Here is a 26,741-nt window from a genome sequence, read left to right as displayed (position 1 = left end):
CATGACATGCTGCTCCACCAGCGCCCCACAGCATCAGTCCTAGGTCATAAGGCAGTAAGTGGCAGGGACTCCGCATAAGAAACACACACATCCACGGGGAGGGGCAGCATGAGCAAGCCTGTGAGGAGGTCAGAGGACCCCTGTTTCCAAGACAACCCCCAGTCCCTGAAGTTTGGCCCTTGGGGCATCCGAGAAAGCGCAAAGATCAATTCTGTACTTTGGGCCCTAACGATATTCAGATCAATGGGCAGGGGCTATTTGCCCCTCCTCTCTGAATTTACCCCGGGAAGATGAGAGGAAAGAGCATATCGTTTGCCAGGGACCCAAATGGGGCCAAACACTGCACGTTTTACCCTCTGTCCCCTTCCCCTTCCAGCCCAGCCTCAGAACCCCCGGGAGACAGAAAAGCTGAAAAATAACATAAGCATATCTCTCTGGTTACAAAGGTACAAAACATATAAAAGTCCTCCTTTCAGTTCCCTCCCCCTGCACCTGTTACACGCATGCTCACATGCTCATGGACAGAGCGAGGAGCCTCAGCACTGCAGCAACAGGAGAGCTGGGGGGTGGGTGGGAGGCTGCCTTGGGATCAGCCCCTGACTCCTGGAGTCTCTTCTGTTAGCTCAAATCCTCCACGGCCCTCAGCCGTTCCTAGTCCGGGAGTCTGCCCCTCAGGAGTGCCCCTCGCTTCTGGGAACTCTGCAGGGTTGAACACGGCAGTCAGAGGTGGTTGCTGAGAAAATTCAGTCAGGGGGCTCTCGGCTCCCCCACAGCCTGGGCCCCCGCCATCTCCCCCCCAACCCCATCACCTTTTCCTTTCAGTCCCCAGCCCCCTTACACCCATTCCGGGGATCTAGACCCCTTCACCCCTTCTGCACCCTGAGACTCATCAGCAAGGCCCCCTGGTCACCACCTGTCCCCTCTCTAGGCACTCAGCGAGCACCTGCTGAGTACAGAGATTACATTAGCACTTGACAGATGTCGCCTCAAAAAATCTCCACATCTCATCTGTTACTACAGACACATTTTACAGATATGGAAACAGAGACTCAGGGAGGTCAAGTGTGACCCCAGAGCCCGAACCCCTGCACAGTCCCCCAGGACCCCTCCCCCACCCCACCAGCTAGACCCCAAGACTAGGCTGCAGTTGGGCCCAGGCAATACTCATAGCTCTCCCTCAGCCCTGCATCCAGCACCCTTCCAGAGTCCCCGGCACAAGGCCCTAAGTTCCCTGCTCCTCCTTCCTTTCTCCTCCTCTGACTCTGCTTGGGTTCTATTGGTCTCCTGCCCCACTCCTGGGGTCCCTTTCCCCCAAAGCCTCCTTTTAACCTGCAGACCTCCACAGAGCCTGACCTAGCTGTTCATCCTTTTTGAAACTCAACTCTTCTCTTGGCTTCCAAAGCCTGGCAATCCCTGGTTCCTCCCCACTCCCTCTCGGACTCCTGTGTATCCAGCTGCTTCCCAGGTACATCTGCAGCTCCCTACGCTACAGATGGCCCACAGGCCCCTGAGATGCACCAGGTCCCAACTCAGTTCCTATGTGCTCCACCTCGCAGTGCCCACAGGCATGAGGAACTTAACACTGACTAAGTAAATAAGTGGGTAAATGATTTACTTTCAAAGTTAGCTCTTCAGCCTGACATATGAGATGCCCATATCCTGGCACTACTTCTGGCCTCTCCTTATCCCTTACCACCTCCTAAGCAAAGCCTCCCAAGCCATGAATCCTCCTCTCTGCCCCCCCGGCCCCCCCGCCCCTTTCCGTACCACGTTACCTCCTCCTTCTGGGCCTTGGCTCCTGCTCTCGCCCCCTCCACTAGCTCAAGCCCTTTGGAAGGCACGTATCTCTCTTCCCTAGCCCGGGAGGTGCAGGGGAGGGTGGCTGGCACCAATCAGACACGTGGCAAGTCCCTGCTAATCACACCACCATTCCCTGCCTGTGGCCCCCTCGGGTAGCCCACACTGCCAACCCCCATGTGGCCAAACACTGTGGCAGGGTGCACAGGAGGTTGCCTTAAGCTGATGAGGGTGTGGGCAGGTGGCCACACCCTGCTTACTCTGAGTCTGGAGACAGCTCCGAGATGCTGTGGGACGTGGCAGAGCGTGGTGTGGAGGGCCCAAGCGCAGAGGCTGTGGCAGAAGGCGTGGCAGTGGTGTGAGGGCCCGAGGGCGTGCTGGAGGACTGCACAGAGGAGGAGAGAGCTGAGGAGTTGAAGGAGGCCAGGATAGAAGAAAGAATGTCCAGCTGCTCTGTGGAGGGGCCATGGCTAGGGCCACTGGCTGGGTCCTCCCTAACTCTGAGCAGCTGTGGGGCTGGCCCGAGGCCTTCTCGTGAGGGCTGCCGGCTAGGCATGTGGTCCAGCTGCTCCCCTGAGTTCGATCTCCTGGACAGGGAATCCAGGGGCCGGGATGGCAAGAGGGGGTCCCTTGAGAGTTGCCGCTGGGGAGACAGGGGCAGAGGCGGGGGCTGTGGGTCAAGGTCCCGGGCACCGTGGGGCAGGGGCAGTGTGCGTAACCACTCGCAGGGTGCCCCTAGGTCCAGAGCATCTCGTGACCCGAAGCGGCTGGCCCTGGCGCCAGGGTAGTCCCTGGGTGGCTGCCTCCGTGGGAGGGTACTGCCCCGATCCCTGGGCTCCAGGCGGCCTGGCGCGGCGTCCAGGCATTCCTGGGACCCCGGCCGACTCAGGGGATGCAGAACAGGGGCAGGGGCCTCCTCCAGTCGCTCACGGCTCAGTTGCCGCCGGAGGAGCAGGTCCAGCTGTTCTCGAGAGGAGTAGCGGCTGGCTGGCTGCGAAAGGCTGCCCGTGGCCCCTCCAGCATAGATGCGACCATAGGAGGCAGCTGGCACGGCACGGTGGCCCAAGGTGGCTGCACGGCGCCAGGACAGCTCAGGGGCACCTCGGGTCTGTGGCACCAGTGGGTACTGCAGTCGGTTCTTTAGGATGCCTGTGTGGGGAACACATGGGAGCTAGGCTATGTATGGGGTGGGGGCAGGGGCAGACACTCCCTGGGTCTAGGGCGGTAGCTGCCCCTGCGATCCCTGTGACATGGGGCTGGGGGCAGAAACCCCTTGCAGAGGGGCAGAGGCAGCCCCTAGGGATTCCACAGTGGCAGCAGGACAGGGCTCAGAGTGGGGAGGCGGTAATCCTCGGTCAGGACAGGGTCTGTCCCCATGGGTGCAGGAGTAGGGGCAACTCCCCCCGCCCTTGAGATCAGAGGAGGGACAGCCCCCAGGATGTGGCAATGCGGGCCAGGGTCAAAGGGGCAGAAATCCCCGGGGTTGGGGTAAAAGCAGCCCCTGGGGTCCCTGAAGTACAGGTCAAAGTCAGGGATCATACCTTTCCTCTGATGCTGGGCCCGACCCAGGGAGGTTTCATCTCCACTGGTCAGGGCCAGGTCTGGCTGGTTGTTGTTGGCTGCATCCTTGCTGGTGTCCAGCCCCAGGCGCCTTTCAGAGCCCCAGGTCTGCAGAGCACAGGGAGTGGCCTCACATTCCCCTAGGGCTGGCCAGTAGGACAGGAGGTCATTGCCATCCACATCTGTGGAGCCAGAGCAGGTTACAGGAGCCTCCGAGTTGACCCCACTGTTTCATGAGCCCTATGATACAGACTCAGTGACTGCCCCCTCTCCCCCAAGCCTGATCCTAATGACTCCTGAAACCCTGGCTGTTCTGACTGAGCAAAGGTAGGAATAAGCGGGTGTCTCTCAGAAATCAATGGAACCATGGAGAAGACTACTGGTGAGCCTGCCACTCTGGAGGTAGATAGATACTAGGGGTGGGGGAACTTGGTGGCTGAGGGGTCAAGAAGAACCCTGGAAGAGCCAAGGCTGAACCCTAACCCTCAGGGAAGAAAAGGGGCCGGAGGAATGACATGTCACCCCGTAACATCCCTGACTTTGACCTTGTTGCCCAGGCTGTTCCCGGGCCTCCAGCCAGCAGAACTGCTAGGAAGCTGGATGGGGCGAGGTGTGTGGGCGCCCAGTGATGACCCCATGCTTCCAATAGGTCAGTCCCAGGAATCCTCAGGGGATATCAGTGTCCCTAGGTCACACCCAGGTGGAATAGGGGGTGTCTCTTGGTCACCCATGGGGTCAGAATATCCCCTCACCTTTGGGGTGAGTGAGGAGCCTCTCACTCTGGGCTGCGCGGCAGAGTGGACGCTGGAAACGTCCCCGGGTCCGGCCATTGTCCTCACTCTCTGAGGATGGGATGGACAGACTTCTCTCCTCCTCCAAGGACAGGTCACTGTCGGAGTCAGAGTCTGCGGCTGGAGTTGGGAAGGTCAGAAGAGGGAAGGCACATCAGTGGCTCAGGAAGCCAAGGAACTTGGGGGTCAGCAAAGAGCCTGGAGCTGAAGGTCTTGGAGTGGCTACAGCAGGGAGCTGGGGCTGGGGACCTAGGTAGAGCCTGGGGTGGGGGTCGGTGCAGAATGGCTGGGACTTGGCAGGAGAACCAGGTGCCTCCTGGGGCAGAGACCTGGGGGGAGCTCGCCCCATCACAGTCAGCTGCTGCGCTGCTTCTCTCAAGAAAGAGAAATGGGGGAGAGACCCTCCGCCTCCTCCCACCCCCGGCCCAGGCACCTACCTCCACCAGCATCTCGATGGAACATGGCCACGTCCAGGTCAGTGGGGCCAGCGTGAGCCTGGAGGCTGTGGTCAGTGTGGTCAGCAGCTGAGCCATGTCGAACCAGGACATTGTCCCTGGAAATGCAGGAGCGCCCCACCCCATCATCAAAGCGTGATGTAATGGGGTGCTTCGGAGGCTGGGGCATCTGTGAGCACCCAGGCCAACTGCTGTGGAATGGCTCTGAAGGCACCCCTGGGTGTGTGGCAAGAGGCATCTGGGCCCAGGTGCCAAGATGGGCAGAGCCACCATCCCGGGACCCGTAATGCCAACCTCTCTGGTCGAGTGGGACTGGTCTGAGCTGTATGTCCCCTTGCCCCTCCTGAGAAGGCTGCTCCGCTCACCTGAGGTAGCCTCGGCCCCGCTGGCTGTCTTGGTCCTGGGTCCGGCCCGAGCGGGCACTGCTCACTGAAGAGACAGTGGAGGCACCCAGGGTGATGCGGATGAGGCCGCTCTCTTCAAAGAGGGCGGTGTTGTTGTAAGCCCCGTGCCCCTGCAGGAGGTGGGCACAGACAGGCGTGTGAGCCGGCTCTGCAGAGGCCTCCGGCCCCCGGCCTCCCAGGGCCCCCGCCCTGACCCCCCAGCCCCGAGAGCACCTTACCGTGCCAGGCGCCGGCCTCGCTTCCTCGGGCGCTGCTTTCCTGCCCAGACAGGCCGGCGTCCAGGCTGCCCGAGCATCTGCATTCAGGACACAGAAGAGCAGCAGAACTACCAGGCCCTGTGCCCGAAAGGGTCAGTGTGGGGTCAACGAGGGGTTAGCGAAAGTCAGTGAGAGATCAGAAATGAGTCACAGGTCAGAGGAGGGCCACCAGGGGGGTGAGTCAGGGCTGGGAGAAGTCACTGTGGGTCAGCAAGGGGGGGGGTGGTCAGGCATTGCAAGTTCGTGTGAGGGCCGACCCAGGAAGGGAGTCAGGGAGAGTGTCGGAGGCAGGGAGGGGTCAGAAGGGCACTAAGTCGGTGGAGGTCAGTGTGGACCAGCAAGCGGCCAGGAGCCGTAGTGCTGGGGAAGGTCAACCCAGGATGAGCAGCCCGCCCGTCATCAGTCAGCCAGCAGGAGTCAGCCCTAGACCTGGGCTCGAGGGCCTGGGTTGGGGTCACCCGGCTGAAGCCCCACCTGGCCCAGGGCGGGGCAGGGTGCCAGCTACCTGGAGGCCGCAGAGCGTGGCGTGGAGGTAGTGGAAGGTCAGGACACTGTGGTTGACCGCCAGGAGGCCGAAGAGCCAGGAGGCACTGACCAGGAGAAGCAGCAGAAAGCAGCTGCGAAGGCTCCTGCTGCAGGACACGGGAGGACACAGGGGACACGCAAGCGTCATGCGGGGCTCATATATGGGACACACAGGGGACACGGAAGGATAGGAAATCACACAGGAACACGGCGGTCTCAGGAGGACACGAGGGGAGACGGGAGGTCACCGAATGAACCAGGAGGATACTTAGGGAGTCATGAGGGGATGCGGGGGGGGGACTGTGAGAGAAATGTGGAAGACAGGGGGGTGACACAGGGGGTAGGGGGCAAAGTGAGCCACCCAGGCCACGGGAGCTTCTGTGGAGACAGCAGGGCAGAAGCACGTGTGGGACCAGAGAGGGACCACAGGCCAGGGCAGGTAGGACTGCATCCCCATACCCAGAATCTGGAGTCCAGCCTGCCCAGGAGAGGACTGCCGTTCCAAGAACCCCCCACTTTCCCCAGCCAGCCAACTCACAACACGGAGGTCTTCTTGGCCTCCCTCTGCCCCGCAGAGCAGGATGTGCGGGCAGCGAGGAGAAGCATGGTCCCGTTCATCTGGGCCCGCGGCCAGACATGTGGAGCAGGGGTGGGGCAGAGAGAGACAGAGACAGTGAGAGAAAGAGAGAGACAGGGACAGAGAGAGACCGAGACACACAGAGAGAGGCAGAACCAGGGAGAAACATACACGCGCATGGGTGCACACACACAGTCAGGAAATCAGAAACAGAGAGGCCCTTAGAACACAGAGGAAGTCCCAGGGAGGGAACCAGGGAGGGACTGAGAAATGGAGAAGGAGGTTCACAGAGAGAGAGAGGCAGCCGAGTTTCTGACCCGATGCCGCCCATCTCTGTGCCAGGGGAGCGGAGGACAGAAGTTGGGGCGGAGCCCTGCAAGGCTGTGGACTGCCACCTGGCATCCCTCCACGGACACCACCACGCCTGCCACAACGCTCACGGGTGGCCTCGAGCACAGCACACTCACCACGATGACCAGGATGACAGGGCCCGCGAAGCTCCAGATGAGGGGCTCGTGGATGGAGATCCAGCAGAAGTCAGGGTTCCCATAGCCCTCGGGATCCAGGCCGACGGCAAGGCCTGTAGGGGAGGACAGGAAGGACGGAAGGGGTATGTTCTAGAACAGTTGCCCTTCTCATGCCCGGGGAGGAGCTGGGGGCGGGGTGGGGACGGAGCAGGCTCCTCCCCGAGCACATGGCATGGGGGACTGAGGTTAGAGTAATGATCAGGACGAGGGTCGGGCCGGGTGACAGGAGTCAGGGGCGCAGAGCCCTCACCCAGCAGCACAGCAGGGACGCCCCAGCCCAGGGCATGGTAGAAGCGCATGGCGCCGCGGTCCACGTTGCGCGGTTCCACCTGCATGCGGTAGAGGTGTAGGCCCTGCACGAGGAGCCACGCGAAGGTGCTGAGGATGAAGTAGTGCAGGAGGATGGCGACCGCAGTGCACACCAGCTGAAGGCAGGGGTAGGGGGCGTCAGCACCGCTCCCGCCTCACCCCGCCTCTGACCCCTAACCCACACACAGCACCTTACGCTGGCATCCTGCCCCGAACCCAGGCCCCCATCGGAGCCTCCCTGACCTCTGACCCTGAGCTTTGGCTCCAGGACTTGGTGGGCCAGGGGAGGTCATGAAGACACAGGTCCCCTGGCCCTGACCCTGCACCTGGTTGTGGGTCCTGTGGATTCCCAGAAGGAAGAGGAGCTCCGCCAAGCCCAGGGCAGCCGCCACGTTGGCATGGATCCCGCGCACGTTGGACTTGAGGCTGCGCAGGCTCAGCAGGACAGCTGCGGTCAGGAGCAGCGCAGCCACGGACACTGCCATGACCACATGCGTGAACACCGCCAGCAACTCCAGGTCGCCCTCCAGCCGCTGTGGGGACAGGGACGGTCGCTGGGGTGTTGGGCACCCCGACCCTTGGGCCTGCCCACGTCCTCAGGGCTCTGAACACAATCCCACCTCACGGGGGGAGGCATCCATAAGGACCCCAAAGGTGCCTGTCCGGCTGCAGCGACATCGGGCATGAGACCCGTTCCTGTGCACCAGCTCGCAGTCCCGTGCTGTCCACATGCCGTGCTGGTCCGCCCTGCAGCCACAGGGCAGTTAGACCTACCATCCCCTCGGGGCGCTGTCCCCTGGCCAGGCGGTGGGGGGGGGGACTGTGACAGACAGTGGGGGTGGGGCTGAAGCTGGGGAGCAGCATTCTTCAGGGGCCTGGGTGCACAGGGACATTGGTGGGGGCCCCAGGGGCAGGCGGGGCACTGCAGGGGCCCATAGGGGACCAAGGGTTTCCGGAGCGGAGGTCCTCACGGGCCAGGTGGGTCCCACTGCACGCAGATCGCCTTGCTCCGATTCGCTGTCTGTAGCAGGCGGAACTCCAGGCTGATCGGGGACTCCAGGACACCCCTTAGGAAGTTGCGCCGGTGGAACACAGCCACACTGACCACCGGGGAGTTCATAACAGGGTTCTGGGGGAGCCTGAGGAGACACCCCACCTGGGCTTGGACACCGCTGACCTCCCCAAGCTCTGACCACCTACCTCACGGCCTTCATGCCATCGGCATGGCTGACCGAGAGTCCGGGGTGCCCCAGAGCAGAAGCTATTCTGCTTCAAGACTGCTGCACGACCCTGAGTCCAATGGCCTAGCTGGGCTGCCACGGTTCTGCCCAAGCAGCAGGTTCTCTGCAGCCAAGTACTTCAGACCCACTGCCCACACTGGGGTCTGCGGCCCCAACAGCTCCAGACTGTTTGCCTCAAACGGCCCTCCCTGCCAGCCCCCTCTGACCTCCATCCGTCAGCCAGTTTGCCTGTCTGTACCTGGCTCCTATACCCCTCCTTTATGTGACCGCCCCCACCTGTGGCTCAACCGTGCACGACCCCACGGGACATGAGTCACAGGGAAGACGGCATGGACGAGGCTCCCGGGGGCTGTACCCAGGAGCTGTCTCAGGACGACGGTGAACCTGTTCATCTGCCCACCAAGAAAGGTGTGCTAGGCTGGGTAGAAGCTTGCAGGAAGCTCAGGGGTGAGGGGCCTAGAAGTAAAGCCCTCCCCGTGGTACCTGGCACCCCGGCGCTCGGCCTGGAACTGGGCAGGGAGCAGCCCCCCCAAGGTGCGGTAAACGAGGAGGATGACAATGGAGATCCCAGGCTCTGGCTCGGGCTCGGGGGGGGCTGGAGGAGGGGCCACACTTGAGGTGGTAGAGTTTTCCATGCTGCTGCTGCTTGTGGACAGAGCTGCCAGGGGAGGGAGAGGGACCACCGTCAGTGACCTCTGACCCCACGCACCCACAAACCCAGCTCTGAACCAACCCAATGCAGCCTCAAGCATGGGAATCTCTTCCCTGAAGGTCCAGAATGGGGAGATGGGGAGAACAGAAGTCCATGTCCCCTTCATCCCCAGGGCTGGATCCTGAATATCAAGGCCTGGGAGAGATCATCAGGGGTCAGGGGGAGAACCTGGCGAGGTGAGAGTGGTGTGGGGGGTTGACGTGGGAGGGTCTCACACAGGGGTCTGACATGGGGCAGGCCTGGCAAGGGGAGAACCAGCAGGAGGGTGACACACTATCTGGCAAACGAGGGTGGGCAGGGAAACAGGACCTGGGCCAGGGGTCACCCAAGGACTCTCACCTTCAGGTGGGGATGGCCGTGGGGACTGGGAAGGCAGCAGCACGTGTGTGTGAGGATCCCAGGCATCCTGGCCCCGGAAAAGGTTGCTATGGTAACGAGGGTAGCGACGGGTCCCCCGGGTGGGACTGGGGTGCTCCATGCGGTCGATGCTGAGCACTGCCCAGGAGGAAGATGGGTGTGACCCAACAAGGATCTCCTCCCCATGCTGAAGGCCCCACACCCTCCTCTCCCCATTCTGTACCGACATCCCACAACCCATCAGTTCACTGCTACCAGCACAGAACCTGTCCCTGCAAAGCCCTGAGGGAGGTGGCACAGCCTCCTGCCATTGATGTTGATATCCATATCCCCAGCCCCTCAGACCTCCAGGTCCTTGCCCTTTCACAGCCCTCTTCCCGCCCCCCACCCCCTGCCAGGCTACCCGCCACATACTGATGTTGGGCGTCACCAGCCCCACGGGATTCAGGTATGTGAGCTCCATATTCCTGGCGAGGGTGGCTGCATACTCTTCCAGATGCTGCACCAGCCCGGCACTGCCTGGGGAGCCCCCAGGGGCCCGCTGCCCCAGGGCTGCCCACAGGTCTCCAGTCTCGGGAGCAAGCAGTGCGGAGCCAGCCCACAGCAGGTTCTGGGAAGAGGGAGATGAGAGTGGGCTCAGCCATGTGAGGACATGTGAAGGGACAGGGCTGGCCTGAGGGGTCTGGCTGGGCACTCAGACAGGCCCCAGCAGGCAAAGGGGTGGGTCTGGAGAGGACAAGGGCAGAGGGAGAGCCCAGGGCTTTCAATTCCCCAGGGTCAGGAGGGACCTGAGCAGGGGTCCAGGGGATGGTGAGCACAGGGCACAGCCCCACCTCATTGAAGTGGGCGTCCTGTGTGGCTGTCAGCCCGAAGCCCTGCTGGTGGCTCTCGAATGCCAGCAGGTGGGCCAGCAGTCGGGCAGTGACCCGGACATCCTGGCTAAAGTAGTGGTCAGTGTGGCCGGTCACCTCCCGCAGCCTCTGAGCCAGCTTCTTGGCCTCCACCGTATCCAGGACTGTCTTATTCAGCTCTAGGCCATCCAGCTGCCAGGACAAAGATGGGGATGGTCGCTCTCTGGTCCCTTAGGCCTTTCTCAAAAGCTTCACCAGAAGAAGGGTTTGGCCAGATTAAAGGGCAACCAGGAAAAGCCCAGGAGGTCAAAGGCTGGGGCATGAGGCCTAGGGCCCAGCACCGGCCTGGGGAGGCGGAGGCCAGGCCGGGGCCAGCGCAGGTCTTGAGTGCAGGGCCAGGTCTGGGCAGTCTCACCAGCAGGTTGAGTTCTCGAAAGGCAGGGGAGGTACAGTTGAAGAGGTCAGGCTCCAGCCAACCCTGGTCCTCACCACATAGCCGTATAGCAGCACCTAGGACCAGATGACCCCCAGTCAGGCCTGGGTCCTGGACACCTTCGCTGAGGAGGGAGCACAGCACCCTCCCCTAACCCAGGGAGAGCTCTGAGGCAGAGACCAGAATAGTTGGCATCTGTGGCTGGACCCCTGGACCCTGCAGCCCCAGCCCCCAGCCCAGGCAGGTCCCAGCTGCCTATCAGTTAATTCTTGAAGGGTCTGTGGGCCGTTCTGAACCACTGGTTACATAAAGCTGAGCACAAGGGCGTTCTCTGTCTCTATCTCTCTCTGTCTCACACACACACAAACACACACACACACACACAGGCCAGGTTCACAGACATGTGGCCCAGGGCAAGCACACACACACAGATGTGTGGATCAGGACAGACACACAGACACACAGGCTCTCTCACGTATGCACACGCAGACATGCTGACACAGACCAGGTTTTCCAGGGGCAGCGTGTGACCAAAGTGAGGGTGGGGTGAAAGTTCTCACACCAGTTTTAACTGCCCCCGTGGTGGGCTCTGCTGCTATTTCTCCCTCGTCTGTGTGATCAGGGTGGGGGTTGAATGAGAACTGACCTGGGCCTTAAGAGAGCTTATAGCCACCAGCAAGAAGGACCCTAACTTAAACACAGAAGCCCCTCCCCTGCAAGACAGACTCACAGACACATGCACAGGCACAGAAAGACACACACATGAGCATGCACACACAGACGATCTCTGTCCAGCCACTGTGGAGACCTCAAGCAGCGGGGAGGGTTCTGCGGGGACCTCAGGCAGTGGGGAGGGGCCCTCAGGCAGCAGGGAGGAGTCTAGAGGGCCCTCAAACAGAGGGGAGGGTTCTTTCGTGACCTTAGACAGTAGGAAAAGGCCTGAAGACCCCAGAAACTGAGGAGGGGTCTACAGGGATCTCAGGAAGTGGGGAGGGGTCTGCAGGGTCCTCAGGCAGTGGGGAGGGGCCTCTGAGGACCTCAGGCCTCAGAAAAGGGCCCCCAGCATCCTCTGAGAGTGGGAAGGGGCCTCCAGGGACTTCAAGCAGCTGAGAGTAGCTTTCAGAGACCTCAGGCAGCAGGGGATGGGTCTGCAGGGATTTCAGGCAGCAGGAGGGGTCTGCAAAAGCTCTGGCGGTGAGGGGGGGCAGCAGCGCACCTGAGCAAACACGTACCCCTTACCTGCACCCCGCAATCCTGCCCAGAAGCCAAGAGAAACAGATGGAGGCTCAATGAGGGTGTGGGGAGGGGCCCAGAGCCCCTAGGAGGTAGTGAGGAGCCCACATGGACCCCTCCCTGACTCCCACTTCTTTGCAGGAGCAGGGCCACCCAACTCAGGAAAAGAAGTAGCTCCAGCAGTCAGAGGACAGGCCTACTCCCACCCTCAGCGATGCCCCTGCCCCCCCAGGTACTCACCCAGGGCCCCCCGAGGACAAGGCACTGAGGCCAACATGCCAAACTTGGTCTGGGGCCACCACACACCAGATCTCAGGGACTTGGGGCAGGCGTCATAGAGCACTAGGGAGAGAGGAGGCACTGAAGCAGATGGCCGGAGGCTGGGGCCAGTGACAGCCACACCCACGGCTCCTCTACCACCCATACCAGACCCACCACCCACCACTCCCGGGCTGACCTTATTACGGGAGCAGCCTATCAGATTCGGTGACAAGTCACTGAAGTATGTGGGGCAAATGTGGGGGTCCCTAGGTGTCAGTGGTCTCCTTCAGGAAAAACCTCCCGGAGCCCCTATCTAGGGAGCCCGGCAGTCCAGGCGACTTGGTGGCAGCCAGAGCCAGCCCTCTCGATGTGGAACTGCAGGGAGCCCGCTCACCTCGGCAGCCACTGGCTGTCACCTCTGCGAAAGGACTGTCACAGCTATTGCACTGGCGGCCGAGGGCTCCTGGGCGACAGGGGCACTGCCCACTGTGGGGCGCACATGAACGCGAGGTGGAGCCCACAGGGTAGCAGTCACATGGGAGGCATGAGTCGCTGCCCCGTGGTCGGTAGTGGAACTCCTGTTTGAGAACGGATCAGGGGCCTGAGGTCAGAGATCAGGGCTTAAGGTCGGGCTCTCAGGCCTGGGGAATGAGTGGAATCAGGGGCAAAGGGCCAAGAGAACAGTACTCACAGGCCAGAAGGAAGGTTGGACTCCAAATGAAACATAAGGGGCGGGGGGGGGGAATCAGATGTCAAGGACAAGAGGTGGCAGATAGGTGACGGGACAGAGTAAGAGGTCAGGGCCTGGGTCAGGTGGCAGAGATCAGCAAGCTGGATAAGAATCACAAATCACAGCTGGAGAAAAGTTCAAATGTCAGGGGCCAGGGGCCAGGCATACCTTGCAGTGACACTGCCCGTTTGTCTTATTACAGTTGGGGTCGAAGCCCTTGTGAACGTCACAGTTGCAGGGGCCACAGCTTGGGCTCCCCCACCAGCCCCGTGGACACTGCTGGTCCATCCTGGAGGGAGACAGCCAGGTGAGATGCCTCCACGTCTCAGTGACCCTCCCTGCCCCCCACCAGGTGTTTCCATCATCTCAGCCTCCAGCCCCTCACCTGTGCTCACAGTGGTGCCCAAAATAGCCACCCACACAATCGCAGGTATAGCCATGGGGGGCTCCCGGGAGGTGGCGGCATGACCCCTGGTTCTGACAGGGATTCAAGAGGCAGGCATCCACACACCCTGGGCCATAGTAACCTGCAGGTTGGGTCAGCAAGCTCAGGACACTTGGCCACAGCATGGGAGGAAGCAGGCACCCGTTCTTCCAGTGCCTGCCTCCTCCAGGCTCTCCAGATCCCCCGGTCTTCACCATGAGCCCCTGGTTCCTGCCCAGATCACTCTGCCCTACCCCCAAATCACACCTGGCCAGCAGGTGCAAGAAAAGGTCTGCCAGAGGTCTCGGCAGTCAGCATGGGGTGGGCAGGGGCCAGATGCACAGGCATTGGTTACGACACAACCAGGTTCCACGTTCACTCGGTGGCTGGGCGGAAGCAGGGCTGGGGATCCCGAAGGCGTGGAGCCAAGCCATAACCCCTGCGGACAGAGCCAGCAAGGTGTGAGACTCATGCCAAAGCCCCTTGGTCCCTATAGAGCCAGCCACCTGATCTGATGACCCCTGACATGCAGTCTCCCCCAGGCCCCCCCAAAAGACCCAGACCCTGACCCCAACATCCCCAATTCAGGCCCCTCAGGGGACCCCTAATCATGCTGTCCCTGACAGAGCTCTCTAATGACCCTTGATAACTAAGCTAGACCCTCACCTCCAACAGCACAGGAAGGCCTGGCCTATCTCTGATGGCTCTGTGTCACATCCCCTCCCCGTGCCAACCCCTACGTGAATGCAGCTTGTCAGGTCCCAAGGTACTCCTAACCTCTGACCACTCACCCTAATGGCCCATAGCATGTTCCCATGCTGACCCCCACCTGGATACAGCCAACCAGGCCCTGAGGAACCTCCTCTTCACTGCTGGGGGGCAGGCCTCCCACATGGAGTCGCTTTACCTTCAGGCCCTGCAGTTCACTCCCCACTGCCATGGTGTCCTAGGGGAGGGGGACAGTCAGCACTGGGGGTGTGGGGGCACCTGATGGATCCCTGCCCTACCTCAGAGTCAGTCTTGACCTTGTCTTATCCCTGCATGACCATCCTCTGTCCCTCTGGACCAGCGGAATGGTCTGGGAATCAGCTGCCCCCGAGTATGGAGGACCCGCTGGAGCATGGGGGATGGATAATAGCAAGGTTTCGGTCAAGAACTGGGCCCAGATAGGCCTCTCTCCTGGACCCAGATAGACCGTGAACTTTCATGGCTTTGAGCTAGGGAGGTCAGGGCAGGGACCAGAGGGGGTTTCCAAGAGTTTGGGAATGTACGGGCTGCAGAGGTACCCGAAGACCAGACCAGAAATCTGGATAGCCTCTCCGACATGAGCAGGCCTGGCAGTGGAGCAGCCCAGCGGGCAGGGTGGGCTCAGAGCAAGGGTATGAGGAGGGCACTGCAGGGAGAGTGGGGTGCAGTGGAGGCAACTGAGAGGAAATGAACTGCAGGGGGGGCTGTCAAACGAGGTGGGTCTGGTTGGAAGACTGAGAATGGACTACCGCAGAATCAGCGATCAGACCTGAAAGAGGCTAAAGTCCAATGAGACCATGAGGACATGGTGGCCCCGCCGGCCCCCTGGCTCCTCCTGCAATTCCAGCCGCAGATCATGCCACCGGCCATCACTGACAGTCACCTGATCCAGGAGGAGGTGGGCAGCACGGCCCGAGCCCCTGGTCACCGTCACGGACAGCAACCCCCGATCCAGCTGCAGATAGAGAAGCACAGCCCTGGGGTCAGGGCCCCAAGTTGGGCTGGGGCTGGGAGTATCAGGAGGTGAGGTCCAGGGACTCAGACGTCAGAACTGCATGGCCAAGGCTATATCTGGCACACAGGGCGTTGTGCCCAGGGACGTCATGTTGCTGAGAGGGAAGTCAGGGGGCAGACGTCAGGCCAGGGGTCGGGGATCAGTGCAGTTAGCACAAAAGAGATATGCTGGGGCCCTGCGCCTGCAGAGGATATCATGGTGGGAAAGAAGGTGGAGGGCTAGGATCCAGAGCAGGGTTAAGTATGATCAGTACACCTGGTAGGAGCATGCGGTATGACCAGGCTCAAACTCAAAGGAGTGCGGCTGGCGGCATTTGAAGTTGAGAGTTGAGGGTCTAGGGAGGGGCCAGGAGGACAGACACACCTGACAGAGGAGCATGCTGTGTGGCCCAGCCTGCACTTGCATCAGGACCCCCTGCGTCGCCCGCGTCCGAAATGCCAGCCCCAGGTACCACGGCACAGACACGGCCATGTCATTTCCAAAGTCCCAGCTCAGGGTGCCATTGCCTCGGAAATGATGGGGATGGGCCATGGCTGAGGGGATAAAAAGAGCAGGATCACAGGCCCCACCTCAGGAACAGACCTTACCCTGCAGGCCCCTCTTGCCCCGTGCTGCCCACTCACTGAGCCTACAGTCTTTGCCACCGAAGCCCACAGGGCAGTCGCAGCTGAAGCCGCCCCAGCGTTCTGAGCAGAAGCCGCTGTTCTTACAGGGGCCCGAGTCACAAAAGTGCAGCTTGGCCTGGCAGCCTGGGAGAGGAAGGTACATGGAGGATGTGAGAACATGGGGGGCGGGGGGCACGAGTGCGAGACAGGACAGAGGGGTCCAGAGGGGCCAAAAGTGGCCACAATTTTCACCCTGTGTTCTCTCGGGGTGGAGTTGGAAGGAGGCGGGCCCTAAAGGCTAGGCTATGGCATGGTGCTTGCCCTCAAAGGAAACAAGGATGAGGTCAGATCTGGAGTCACTCCATGCCCTCCACCCCCCTCTCTAATATGGGGACACGGCCTACCTGCCATGGTGCCGTTGTTCGCGACAAAGGCTGCCATGTCCACTCGGCGGCCATCAATGTACAGGTCCCGCATGCAGCCAACAAACTCCTTGTGTGACACGGGGAAGTTCTCGGGGAGGTTGGGGACACCCCCCAGAAGCAGAGGGCCCGTCAGGTCCAGGGACCTGGGGATCAGGGGTCCACATCATTGTTGGGACGGGGGCCAGGGTAGGGTTGCTCCTGAGGGCCACAGGAAGTGTGTGTGTGGGGGGTAGGACTCAGAGGGTAAAGGTGATTTAGGGGGGAGGGTAAGGCCAGGCTAGGGAAGAAGGTGGGACCTAACTTCAGTTGTGGGGGTGCAAAGGAGAGCTCATGATGGACAGGTGGTCTGGGGAAAGGTGAAAGACGGGTCGAGGGCTAGGATGAAAGAGTGAGGCATTTGGGTGGCTGGTGAAGAGTCTGGGGCACCAAGTGGGGATGTGGGGCATTAAAAAGAAGCAGGGAGAGTGAAGACTGGGGACTGGCGGCCTGGGGACCATGTGCGGGAATGGGGAGTCTGGGGTAGAATACAGGGACGGAGCTAGGGTGAGGTGGGGTTTCAGTGTCCTCGTGGGGAGAGCAATGGTGATTTGGAAAAGGATGTGGAGGTTTGGCAGGCTGGAGTGGGGAGTGGGATATGTGAAGGGTTGGGGTGGGCTTTGGCAGGCAGAAGGCATGGGGACCAGGGGCGGGGGTCTCACTTCTTGGAGCTTGTTTGCTCGCCAGCAGCCGCACATGAGTAATTGCCAATCTCAGCACCAAACTGCAGAGCCACGGCCACGTCGCAGTCATCCACGCTGAGCACAGCCACCTTGTCCTTGGAAGGGCCCTGAGCGCTCCCCAGGGCATCTGTCCGGGGCTAGAGACCCAGGCACACCAGTCAACAGGACCCCCAGGGTGACCCCTGAGGGGCAGAACCTAGCCTCCCAGCTCCCCTCATGCTCCCATGCCAAGGGTGGTGCCCACCTTGTTGTAGTATCTCAGATGCACTGTGTGCCACTGTCCGTCACTCAGGCCCCCTGGAACTGTAGGGCTGACCACTGTGTTGGATTCACCTGTGGGGAGGATACAGATGGAAGGTTGCCTGGAGCTGCCTAGTTGCCTTTCCCTCCCCACCCCCAGTCATATTAAAGCAGCTACTCCCAGGATGTAGCATATGGTCCTGGATACATCAGAGCAGTCCCATCCACTGGTGACCACACTGGCTGGACCAGAGTACCTCTGGACAGATAGGAGAAGCACATACTTCATGGAGAGATGGACTTTCCCCAAGGGAATGGCTAGGAGGGTCAGAGCCTCACTGATGTCTGTTTGGCGTGGAAGTAGGTGTTTAGGGGTGCAGTGAGGGGACTTGAGGCTTATACCCCCCAGCCATCTCACCCACACATGTCCACTCGCCCACATCCACATCCACGGGAGCACCCACCCGTGGAATATGTAAGCCGCACTTGCCCGGCCACGAGCTCCAGGGCCAGGAAGTCGTGCTTCTCGTTCAGGCGCCCGTTGTAGAAGAGCAGCCCACTTGGCTGCACCGTTGCGAACCTGGGTGGGGTGGACAGGGAGCGTCATGAGCGGGACACCTCACAGCACCATCCCTGCGACAGGAAGTTTCGCGGGGCGCCCGCCCAGGCTGGGATGGGGCAGGAAGCGATGAGAAAGGATGCCATGACGTCAGGGACATGATGCTCCGAGAGACACCCAGGTGGGGCATCCCGGGAGGGGCGGTGTCCTGTGGGTCATCAGGAAGGGGCAGCCGGGAATTCGAGTCACGGTCATGGAGGGAGTAGGGACGGCGTGGAGGCGCGCAGAGATACGGGGCGGGCACCTACGAGAGGGACAGCGTGAGGTGGAAGCGCTGCCTCAGGCCGCGGAACATGACGAACGAACTGGGAGGGAAGGAGCGCGCCGCCACCTCGCAGCGCGGGCCCTCGAAGGCGCCGCCCGCCGGGCACTGGCAGCGGAAGCCGCCGTCGGGCCCGTCGGCACAGGTGCCCCCGTTGCGGCAGACGCCGGGGACGCAGCGTCCAGCCTCCGTGTCCAGCTCGCAGTCTTCTCCTACGGGTCAAACCGCGGCGGGTGGTCACCATCCCGCCCGCGCGGACTCCAGTGGGCCCCGCCCCTCCAAAGGCTCCCCGCCCTCTGAAAGGGCGAGCTCCCTGTGGGCATGCCTCCTGTCAGTCTGGCCCCACCTAACGCTCCCCGCGGCCCCGGCCACGCCCCCACAACCCGCCCACCCTTCCACGGCCACGCCCCCTTTACATCCTCCGTTCTGCCATCCCCCCAGCCCCGCAGCCTGCCCACCTGTGAAGCGCGGGCGGCACACGCAGGTGTAGCCGCCCTCGCGCCGCGCGCAGGCGCCGCCATTCCGGCACGGGTTGGAATAGCAGAGGTCCAGCTCCGTCTCGCAGAAGTCTCCAGTGAAGCCGGGAGGGCAGCGGCAGCGCAGGCCTGCAATGGGCTGGATGGGTCGGAAGAGCGTGGAGGCCGAGGCCAGGAAGGGCGCGGACGAGTCGAAGCGCAGCACGGACACGCATTTCATGTAGTTTTCACAGGGCTCGCGCAGACACACGTTGTCGTCGAAGGGCAGCACGTCCAAGAGCGAGCGGGCCGCAAGGGCGGCGCGGCGCACGTATAACTGCTCTTGCAGCTCCTCGGAGCTGAACCAGGGACCCGTAGCGCCCGCCCCGGCCCCGCGTGGCGCCAGCGCCGAGAAGCTCACATTGAGCACGGTGCCCCCCACGTCCGTGTCGTTCTGGATGTTGAAGATGAAGACGTCCTCGGCGGGTGTAGCAAGCACCGCGGCCACGCCTTCCAGGAAGTGGCCCAGCAGTGGTGACAGGAAGCGCTCCTGCCACATGTTCTCGAGGCGCACGGTCAGGCTGTTGGCCAGCAACTCCTCCGTGATGATGACCACGCGCAGCACACACTGCGCCGTCACGCTGTGCAGCCCATCTGCGGGTGGGGGTAGGGACAGAGGTCAGTCTGGAGTCATCGGCTGCCCCTCCCCCGGGAGTCAGAGGGCTGGGGTAAATGAATGCCCAGACCCCCAGCACCGGAGTCAGCAGGCTGACCTTGCCAGGACACAGCGGGTCTGGGGCTTGTGACCACCAGCTCCCCCAGCATCAAGGTACAAAGTTGCTGCTTCCTCTCCCCTCCCTCCAACACCAGCAGAGATCTGAGCCAGCCATGGGTCAGTAAGTCATTCATCCAACAGCACACAAGAAGGTCCCTAAGTGGTCAGTAACCACTCCCCCAGGTTATTATGGTCAGAAAGACACCCTCACTCAGAACTTAAAGAGCTGCCAGGGCCACTGACCACCCCCCCCCCCAGCATTGCATAACCAGCAAAATATCCCCTCAAAGAAACAAATGGGGTTCTAGATCAAGGATTACCCATCCCCTATCTCTGGTCAGCAAACTGTTTTCCCATGGCATTAAAAGGGGCCCTGGCCCTGTGGCCACTCAACCCCATCCCACAGAACCCTGGCTCAGAAAGCTCCCTCTCTCCAGGAAGGTCTTGGACCCTGACCACCCACCCCCTCTCCTCAGCATTCTTGGGTCAGAAAGCTGCCCATCACCCCAGACCTGGATCCTGTGATCTCAGTGGCCACCTCTCAAAATGAGGATGAGGTGCTTATATACTTTGTCCCCAGGCCCTAGTACACATTGAATGCTAAATAAGGATTGATTGTTGAGTGAACTGGGGGATAAATGAAGGCTGTGTCTTCTTTGGCAGAGCCAGGAGTCCATGCTCCAGAACCAGGGAATGAACACCAATTGAAGTCTAGTTCCCAACCTCGGGAGCAGTAGGCAGAATTGCAAGAGCCTCTCCCACCTGCACCGTCCTATGAGGGAGTGTTTGTGAAAGTCTGGTGCTGTAGAGGTAGGAAAGAGGCAGGTGGGCCTCTGGACATATTCCCGAAGGGCAGGGCTGCAGTTAGCCCTCAGAGAGCAGCCACGCCAATGTGGGCCCACTCTTTGTCTGAAACTGCCAGAGCAAGCTGCTGTTCTTGACCACTAAACTATTGGCCTACCTCCCCTGTACAGATGAAGGTCAGATTGGACCCAAAGTAATGCTTCATCTGAACAAGGGTGTGGTATGGGCTGAATGGCCCAAGCTTGCTTTTCCTGTGACCTCCAGAGCATTAACCCAGGACCTGCAGCCTTTTGAGGGTGGGGGCACTATCTCTAGTGTAGTAGACAGTTCATACGGTCTTTATGGGGCCTGCTAGATGCCCTAGAATCTTTGGGTTTCTGTGGAGTCTACCCAAGACCCTAAGCAGAGACTATGTGAACCTTAACCTGTCAAGTCTATGGCAGATCCTGTGGGGTGCAGGAACCCAGCACGTAAGGGATTCTTGGAAGGCTTGGAAATCCTTCTTTGGTTTGAGGTGCCCTGTGGAGCCTCTGAGGCCCTGACAGGTTGAGGTCATTGGGCCACTTGCCTGCCCCCACCCCTTACCTGTGACAGTCACCAACATGGAAGCCACCAGTGGGCGGTTGTTGTCTAGCTTGCGGCTGAGTCGAAGCTCCCCACTGGTCTGGTTGACCACCAGCAGCTGCAGCTCATTGCCCCGCTCAAAAGAGTAGAAAAGGTGGTCAGAGACGTCAGGGTCATAAGCTGGGATGCGTCCAATAACTCCTGAGGGGAATGTGTCTGAGCGGTTGGATACATAGTTGTTGAAGAGGATCTGGAAGTTGTTGAGCACAGGGCTGTTGTCATTCTGGTCAACCAGGCGGACGTGCACAGTGGCCCGACTGACCAGAGGGGCCGACGTGGCCTGTACCACAATCACATATTCCTGGCGAGCCTCATAGTCCAGGTCAATGAGTGCAGTCAACTCTCCAGAGAAGATGTCCATTTGGAACAGCTCAGGGATGTTCCCCTCCACAATCTGGTACATTATATGGGCATTGGGGCCTTCATCAGGGTCTACTGCAGTGATCTGAGCCACCACGGAGCCCACAATGCTGTTCTCCTTCACTCGCACCTCAAACTCCTCAGCTGGGAAGACAGGTGCGTTGTCATTTACATCCTGCACCGTCACCTGAATGCTGACTGGAGTCCGCAGCGGGGGCACACCTCGGTCCACTGCGTAGGCAGTAAGTTCATATACTGGCACTGCCTCCCGATCCAGCCGCCTCACTGTGCGGACAATACCAGAGGTGGGCTCAATAGTAAAATCTCCATCCCCATCTTCCCCATTCTGGAAAGTGTATTGTACCCGGCCATTGGCATGAGCATCCCGGTCAGTGGCTGAGATCTGCAGGACACTGGTGAAAGGCGGGGCATCCTCAGACACCAACCCCGTGTAGTGTGAAGCCACAAACTGTGGAGCGTTATCATTCACATCATTGACCATCACCTCCACATAAGTGGTGTCTGCCTTCTGTGGGATGCCATTGTCCCGAGCAGTGATAGCCAATGTGTAGGTCACCTGGTCCTCGTAGTCCAGTGGAGCCTGTAGTGTAATGGCCCCTGAGTCTGCATCAATTCGGAACTGGGGCAGGTTGTCCTCCAGGAGATAGGTGATACGAGCATTCTCACCCACGTCATCATCAGAGGCACTGATGACCACCACAGTGCTACCCACTGGCCGATCCTCATTCACGCTCACGGAGTAGTGGGCACTTTGAAAGACAGGCCGGTGAGTGTTGGCATCTGTGATGTTGATGTGCACGTAGCAGTGATCATGAAGGGCACGGTCAGAAGCGGTTAGCACCAGCTTGAAGTAGCGTTCCTGCTTGTAGTCCAGTGGCAGAGCCAGCGTCACCAGACCTACACCCCCCTGGGTGCTGATGGCAAAGCGATTCCGGGTGTTGCCGCCTGTGATCTGGTAGCTGATGGCACTGTTGGCATCACGATCTACAGCGGTCACACTGACCACAGTCGTGCCCACAGCTGCATCCTCATTCAGCCGTAGGTGGTACTCCTTCATCGTAAACTCAGGCCGATTGTCATTAACATCTAGCACAGTTACTGTGACACTGGCTGAGGCTGAGAGTGGGGGTGTGCCATGGTCTCGGGCCTCCACACCAAAGAAATAATGCTCCACAGACTCACGGTCCAGGGGACCACTCACAGAGACCCAGCCAGTGGCACTGTTTATCACAAAGGGCATATCAGGTGCCACACCAGTTAGGGAGTACTCCAATCTGGCATTCTCCCCATGGTCTGCATCCACTGCCTGAATGTGGATGACTGAATGGCCCAGGGGTGCGTTTTCCAGTACAGAGACCTGGAAGGGTGTGCTGACAAAGATAGGAGTATGGTCATTGATGTCCACTACCTGGATGCTGGCCAGGCCTGTGTTGTTGGACAGTGGTGGCCGGCCTGCATCCTGCGCCCGGATGCGCAAGGCATACTCTCGCTCTGTCTCAAAGTCCAGAGGTGCCACCACCTGGATCTCGCCCGTGAGGCTGTCAATTGCGAAATGGCCACGACTGTTGCCGCTGATAATGTTGTAGTGCACCAGTCCATTGGCATCCTTGTCCCGGTCGGTGGCTGTGACGCGTAGTACCACCGTGTGGGGGCGCACATCCTCGCGCACCTGCGCCACGTAGCGCTTCTCGCTGAATTGGGGCGCGTTGTCGTTCTCATCCAGCACGGTGATGTGCACACGCACAGTTGCAGAGCGCGGCCCGGGCTCTTGGCCCTGGTCGCTGGCTTCCACCACCAGCTCGTAGCTTTCCATGTGCTCGCGGTCCACGCGACCGCTGGTGCTTATGAGGCCAGACCGCGGATCAATCTCGAAGGCGGCGGAGGCAGCGGCGCGCGCAGCTGGCGGCCCCACGAAGCGGTAACGCAGATTGGCGTTGGGGGGCGCGTCGCCGTCTGTGGCACGCAACTGAAGAATGGGGTAGCCCTCCTCCACGTTCTCGCGAAGCGTCTCCCGGTATTGCGCCTGCTCAAACACCGGCTCGTGGTCGTTGCGGTCGGCCACTGTAACGGCCACCATGGTGGTGGCCGAGAGGCGCGGCGAGCCGTGGTCCTGCGCCGTCACGCGCAGGTAGTGCCGCTCCATGCTCTCGCGGTCCAGAGCAGCCTCTGTGCGGATGAGGCCGCTCAGTGGGTCAATGCTGAACAGCTCCAGCGAGCGGCTGTTCATGAGCGCAGCCAGCGAGTAAACTAGGCGCCCGGCCTCGCCTGCGTCCGGGTCCTGCGCCACTACGCGTAGCACCGCGGTGCCCGCCGCCTCGTTCTCGGGCACTAGCGCCTGATAGTTGTACTGCGGAAACTGCGGGTGGCGGTTCGCGGCGCGACGGGGGCGGACCCTGCTTGCTGGGGGTATTCTCCAGACTCTTGGCCGAGCCGGGACCCCCGGGGGGCGCGGCCCGGGGCGCTGCCGGAGGAAGCGGCGGCGGAAGAGACCACGCGAGCGCATGCGCTCGGGCGTAGGCTCGGGAGCTGTCCGAGACTTGCGTGGTGCTGAACCAGACGCGGAAGCTGTCCTCTCTATGCGCGGTGCTGAATCCAGCCCAGGGCCAGATCCCACAGCCCTGTGGGAACAGTCCGGCTGGGGAGCTGTCCTCTCCGCTCGAGATGTCGCAGTTCTCTCGCCCTGACCCCTGCGCCTCGGCGCCCACAATTCCCCGCAGCAGCGCATGGTTCCCACTTTTTTGGGGTTGCCTCTCCCAGCATTCCTCTGGGAGGACACCGACTTGTAACCACGGGGCCGTACCAGAAGGTCGGAAGGGAAGGGCGAGCTGTTCTCCAGGCTCGGGACCCGTGGGGACAGAGCCTCTGGAGACAGACTATCTCTTCGCAAGGGTCCTGTCTGCCCGCAAGAGGAGACCTCTGCGCGCCAGCATAGCAGAGACCCTGGTCCCTGTCCTGGTTCTCGCCCGCGGCTGTCTAATGCCTGGACCCCATATTTAGCCCCCAGCCCCGCGTTCGGCTGCTCAGGGGGCCCTCGACCACTCTGGGCGCTTTGCCTTCCCCCTCGGAGCCCCATGAAGACAGGCTCCCTGACTCCCAGATCAGGCTCTCCATCCTCCTGGACCCCGGGCGTCTCGGGACAAAGAGCTAAGGCTCTGCCACCGGTCCGCGCCCCTGGCCCCGTAGCGGCAGCTACCCCTGGGTCCCAGCCTTGGCCCCCGTCGACCCCCAGCTCCTCCCGGCTGAGAGGGAACAAAGAGAGGAGGAGAAGGAGCAGGAGTAGTGGGGTCGTCGGCCCCCTGAGACTCCACCGCGGCGGCCGCCTCGCCATCACCCCCCGCCTCCCCACACGGCCTCCACCGCCCCTCGCCCGGGTCCGGGCCTTGGGCCCGCCCCGCCGCTCGGGCCCCCTCCCGGGCCCCTGCCGCCGCCCCGGTCCCCCGCCTCTCGGCCTGTCGCTCCGCGCCGCCTCCGCCCTCTGGGCACCATCTACTCCGCGGCCAGAACCCCTTTGGCGTGCGGCCCCGGCTTTTACCGCCCCCACCACAGCATCCCCGACGCTGCTGCCGCCTCCCGCCGCTCCAACATGGCTCCCGGCCTCAGCGATGGTTCGTTCCACCTCCGCCCCGAAGCTCCAAATCCGGTGGTACAGCCCGTTACGCATGCGGACTCTGACTACTGAAGCTGTTGTCGCCATCTTTATTGAGGGCAAAGCATAACTGCTGCCCGCGGTGCTGAACAGGGCTAGGAGGTTCACCGCCCCTGGATCCACCCTCCTTGCTTTGAGCCACCGCCCTCACCCGCCTTCTTTCTTCTAGGCGCGGTCCCAGCTGCATCTTCCATCCTTTCTTCTGCTTGCCGGTCTCTTGTCCCCCTTCCTGAGCACTAGTTCCGAACCCTGTCCCGGATTTTGGCCTGAAAATTTGGTGCCCATGACTTGCAGAGAGCGTTATCCTGACTTTTGGCAGGGGTACCATGTGGAATCCTGGGGGTGGAAGGGACGTTGACTGGATGGGGACCTGGGACGCCATAACCAAAGTTAATAGCTTGAACTGTTCGATCAGTGAGTTTTAACTCATGAAATATGTCGGAACCATCTGCCTGTTTGGAGCGTCTCTGCAGAGCAGGGACTGGGTGACCCGCCCAAGGCGTGAGTAAAGACCAAACTCTTCCCTGCTTTGCTGGATCCCAGCAGTCTCCCGCGCTGGGGACGCCTCCACTGGAGGCTACACCCTCCTCCAAGCTGCGGGTCTCGAGTGCTCTGGGATGCCACGTGGAGCCCGACGTTGCCACAGGGCTGCAGCCAGGGCTTCCTCGGATCCCCGCCCCTCGCCCGCCACGACCACGTCCCTTAACCCCTTGGATGGACTAGCGGAAGCTCAACCCTCCTCCCACGATTCAATACAGTTCTCCCAGCACTGAGCAACTCCGGGCGCCAATCGGTCCCAGCTGGCCAATGGGCAGACACCGCGGAATGGACGTCACAGAAGTCGACACGGGTTGGGGGAGAACTATTGGCACAATGGGAGGCTCCGCCCCCGACGGCGGACTCATTGTCTGAGGGGAGGGTTCTGTGGCTTCCAGGATGGCCGGGAGAGATAATCCTGTTGGCTTTCTACGGTCCCGCCGGCAAAGGCAGCAGCGGCAACGCCCTGCAGCGTCATGTGTGAAGGGCGCGGGCGTCCCAGGACCGAGGAGGGGTTTAGAGCTGGATCCCAGAACGCTCCAAGGGGCGCGGATCCTGCTAGGAACTAACGGAAAACTCCTGGCTAAGGCCTCCGGCCCACTCCGACGGTACCTATGACATCACCATCAACCAATCAGACGGCACGTTCTTTGGCCCCTTGACTTCTTCGCTTCCGGGAGGTGGGGTTCCCGTGGGCTCCACCTCCCGAGCACCCTCTCTACGTACTGAGAGCCGGCCGGTGGGCTCCAGAATCTGAGGACCCACTAAGGTCGGAGCTTCGCGCCGGGTGTGCAGTCTGGGTTCTGCTGGGCGTGAGGGTGGAGCATCTGCTGCACCGCTGAAGGCGGAACTCGGTTGGATGAGGGCCCAGCCGGTGTAGGGGCTGGAGGAGCGAGGTCGGGGACGAGGTTTTGGTTGCACGTTCGCCCTCCGGGTCCACAAATCTAGCGAGTGCAGGGCGCAAGACTTCACACCAACAAAGGAGGGAGGCAGGCGGAACGCTAGGGGGAAGGGTGCTAGGGTCCCGGAGGAAGTGCCTCAGCCAACTTGGCGATCTGGGACGGCTTCCCGCTAGAGAAAATGCCTGAGCAGAGCCTCGAATAACCAAAAGGAAGCCTGCAGCTGCGAGGGAAGGAGGAGCCATCCTAGGTCTTGGAGGCTAAGTGGGCAAATGTGCAGAGGCGTAAAGGAACCACCGGCCGAGGGAAATCAAGCTCTGCTGGCTTCACTAGGGCTAGCAGTGGCTTCAGCGGATCCTCCTATGGAGAGCAAGACCTAGACGATACCCCTGACTGCCGTGGCTATCCGTGTCGCTCCCTGCTGTTCCTGCCTCCACTGCTGTCCTCTCTGGCTGTTGTACTGTGGAGGCCTCCCACTCCGCATGTGCACTCACCTGTATGCCCCACCCCACCAGTGGCAGCTTCTAATGTGTTCTGTAAAGAC

At 61.1% G+C, this 26,741-nt stretch overlaps 1 protein-coding gene across 1 annotated transcript; it reads right to left on the bottom strand.

The window, feature by feature from the left end:
* Nucleotides 1–671: 671 nt before the first annotated feature.
* CELSR3 (cadherin EGF LAG seven-pass G-type receptor 3) lies at nt 672–24,443 on the bottom strand. The gene is made up of 35 exons (XM_034996879.1): nt 20,696–24,443; nt 18,535–19,185; nt 18,063–18,288; nt 17,660–17,775; nt 17,200–17,288; nt 16,935–17,092; nt 16,216–16,379; nt 15,830–15,955; nt 15,570–15,739; nt 14,961–15,146; nt 14,274–14,390; nt 13,712–13,883; nt 13,406–13,547; nt 13,189–13,309; nt 12,685–12,868; nt 12,270–12,371; nt 10,779–10,873; nt 10,346–10,555; nt 9,927–10,122; nt 9,495–9,650; nt 8,927–9,101; nt 8,174–8,341; nt 7,823–7,949; nt 7,529–7,735; nt 7,144–7,318; nt 6,834–6,946; nt 6,328–6,407; nt 5,770–5,893; nt 5,226–5,342; nt 4,969–5,117; nt 4,586–4,701; nt 4,110–4,262; nt 3,339–3,539; nt 2,058–2,946; nt 672–699 (listed from the first exon to the last, which is right to left on the bottom strand). Exons 1-35 carry the CDS (start codon nt 24,441–24,443, stop codon nt 672–674), a joined length of 9,951 nt encoding a protein of 3,316 aa, XP_034852770.1.
* Nucleotides 24,444–26,741: the final 2,298 nt, after the last annotated feature.

Source organism: Mirounga leonina, unplaced genomic scaffold (assembly GCF_011800145.1).
Source record: "Mirounga leonina isolate KUSES-001 unplaced genomic scaffold, KU_Mleo_1.0 Mir_94, whole genome shotgun sequence".
Taxonomy (NCBI): Eukaryota; Metazoa; Chordata; class Mammalia; order Carnivora; family Phocidae; genus Mirounga; species Mirounga leonina.
Note: the sequence above shows the minus strand (reverse complement) of the source record. Positions and strands in the feature narration are given on the sequence as shown.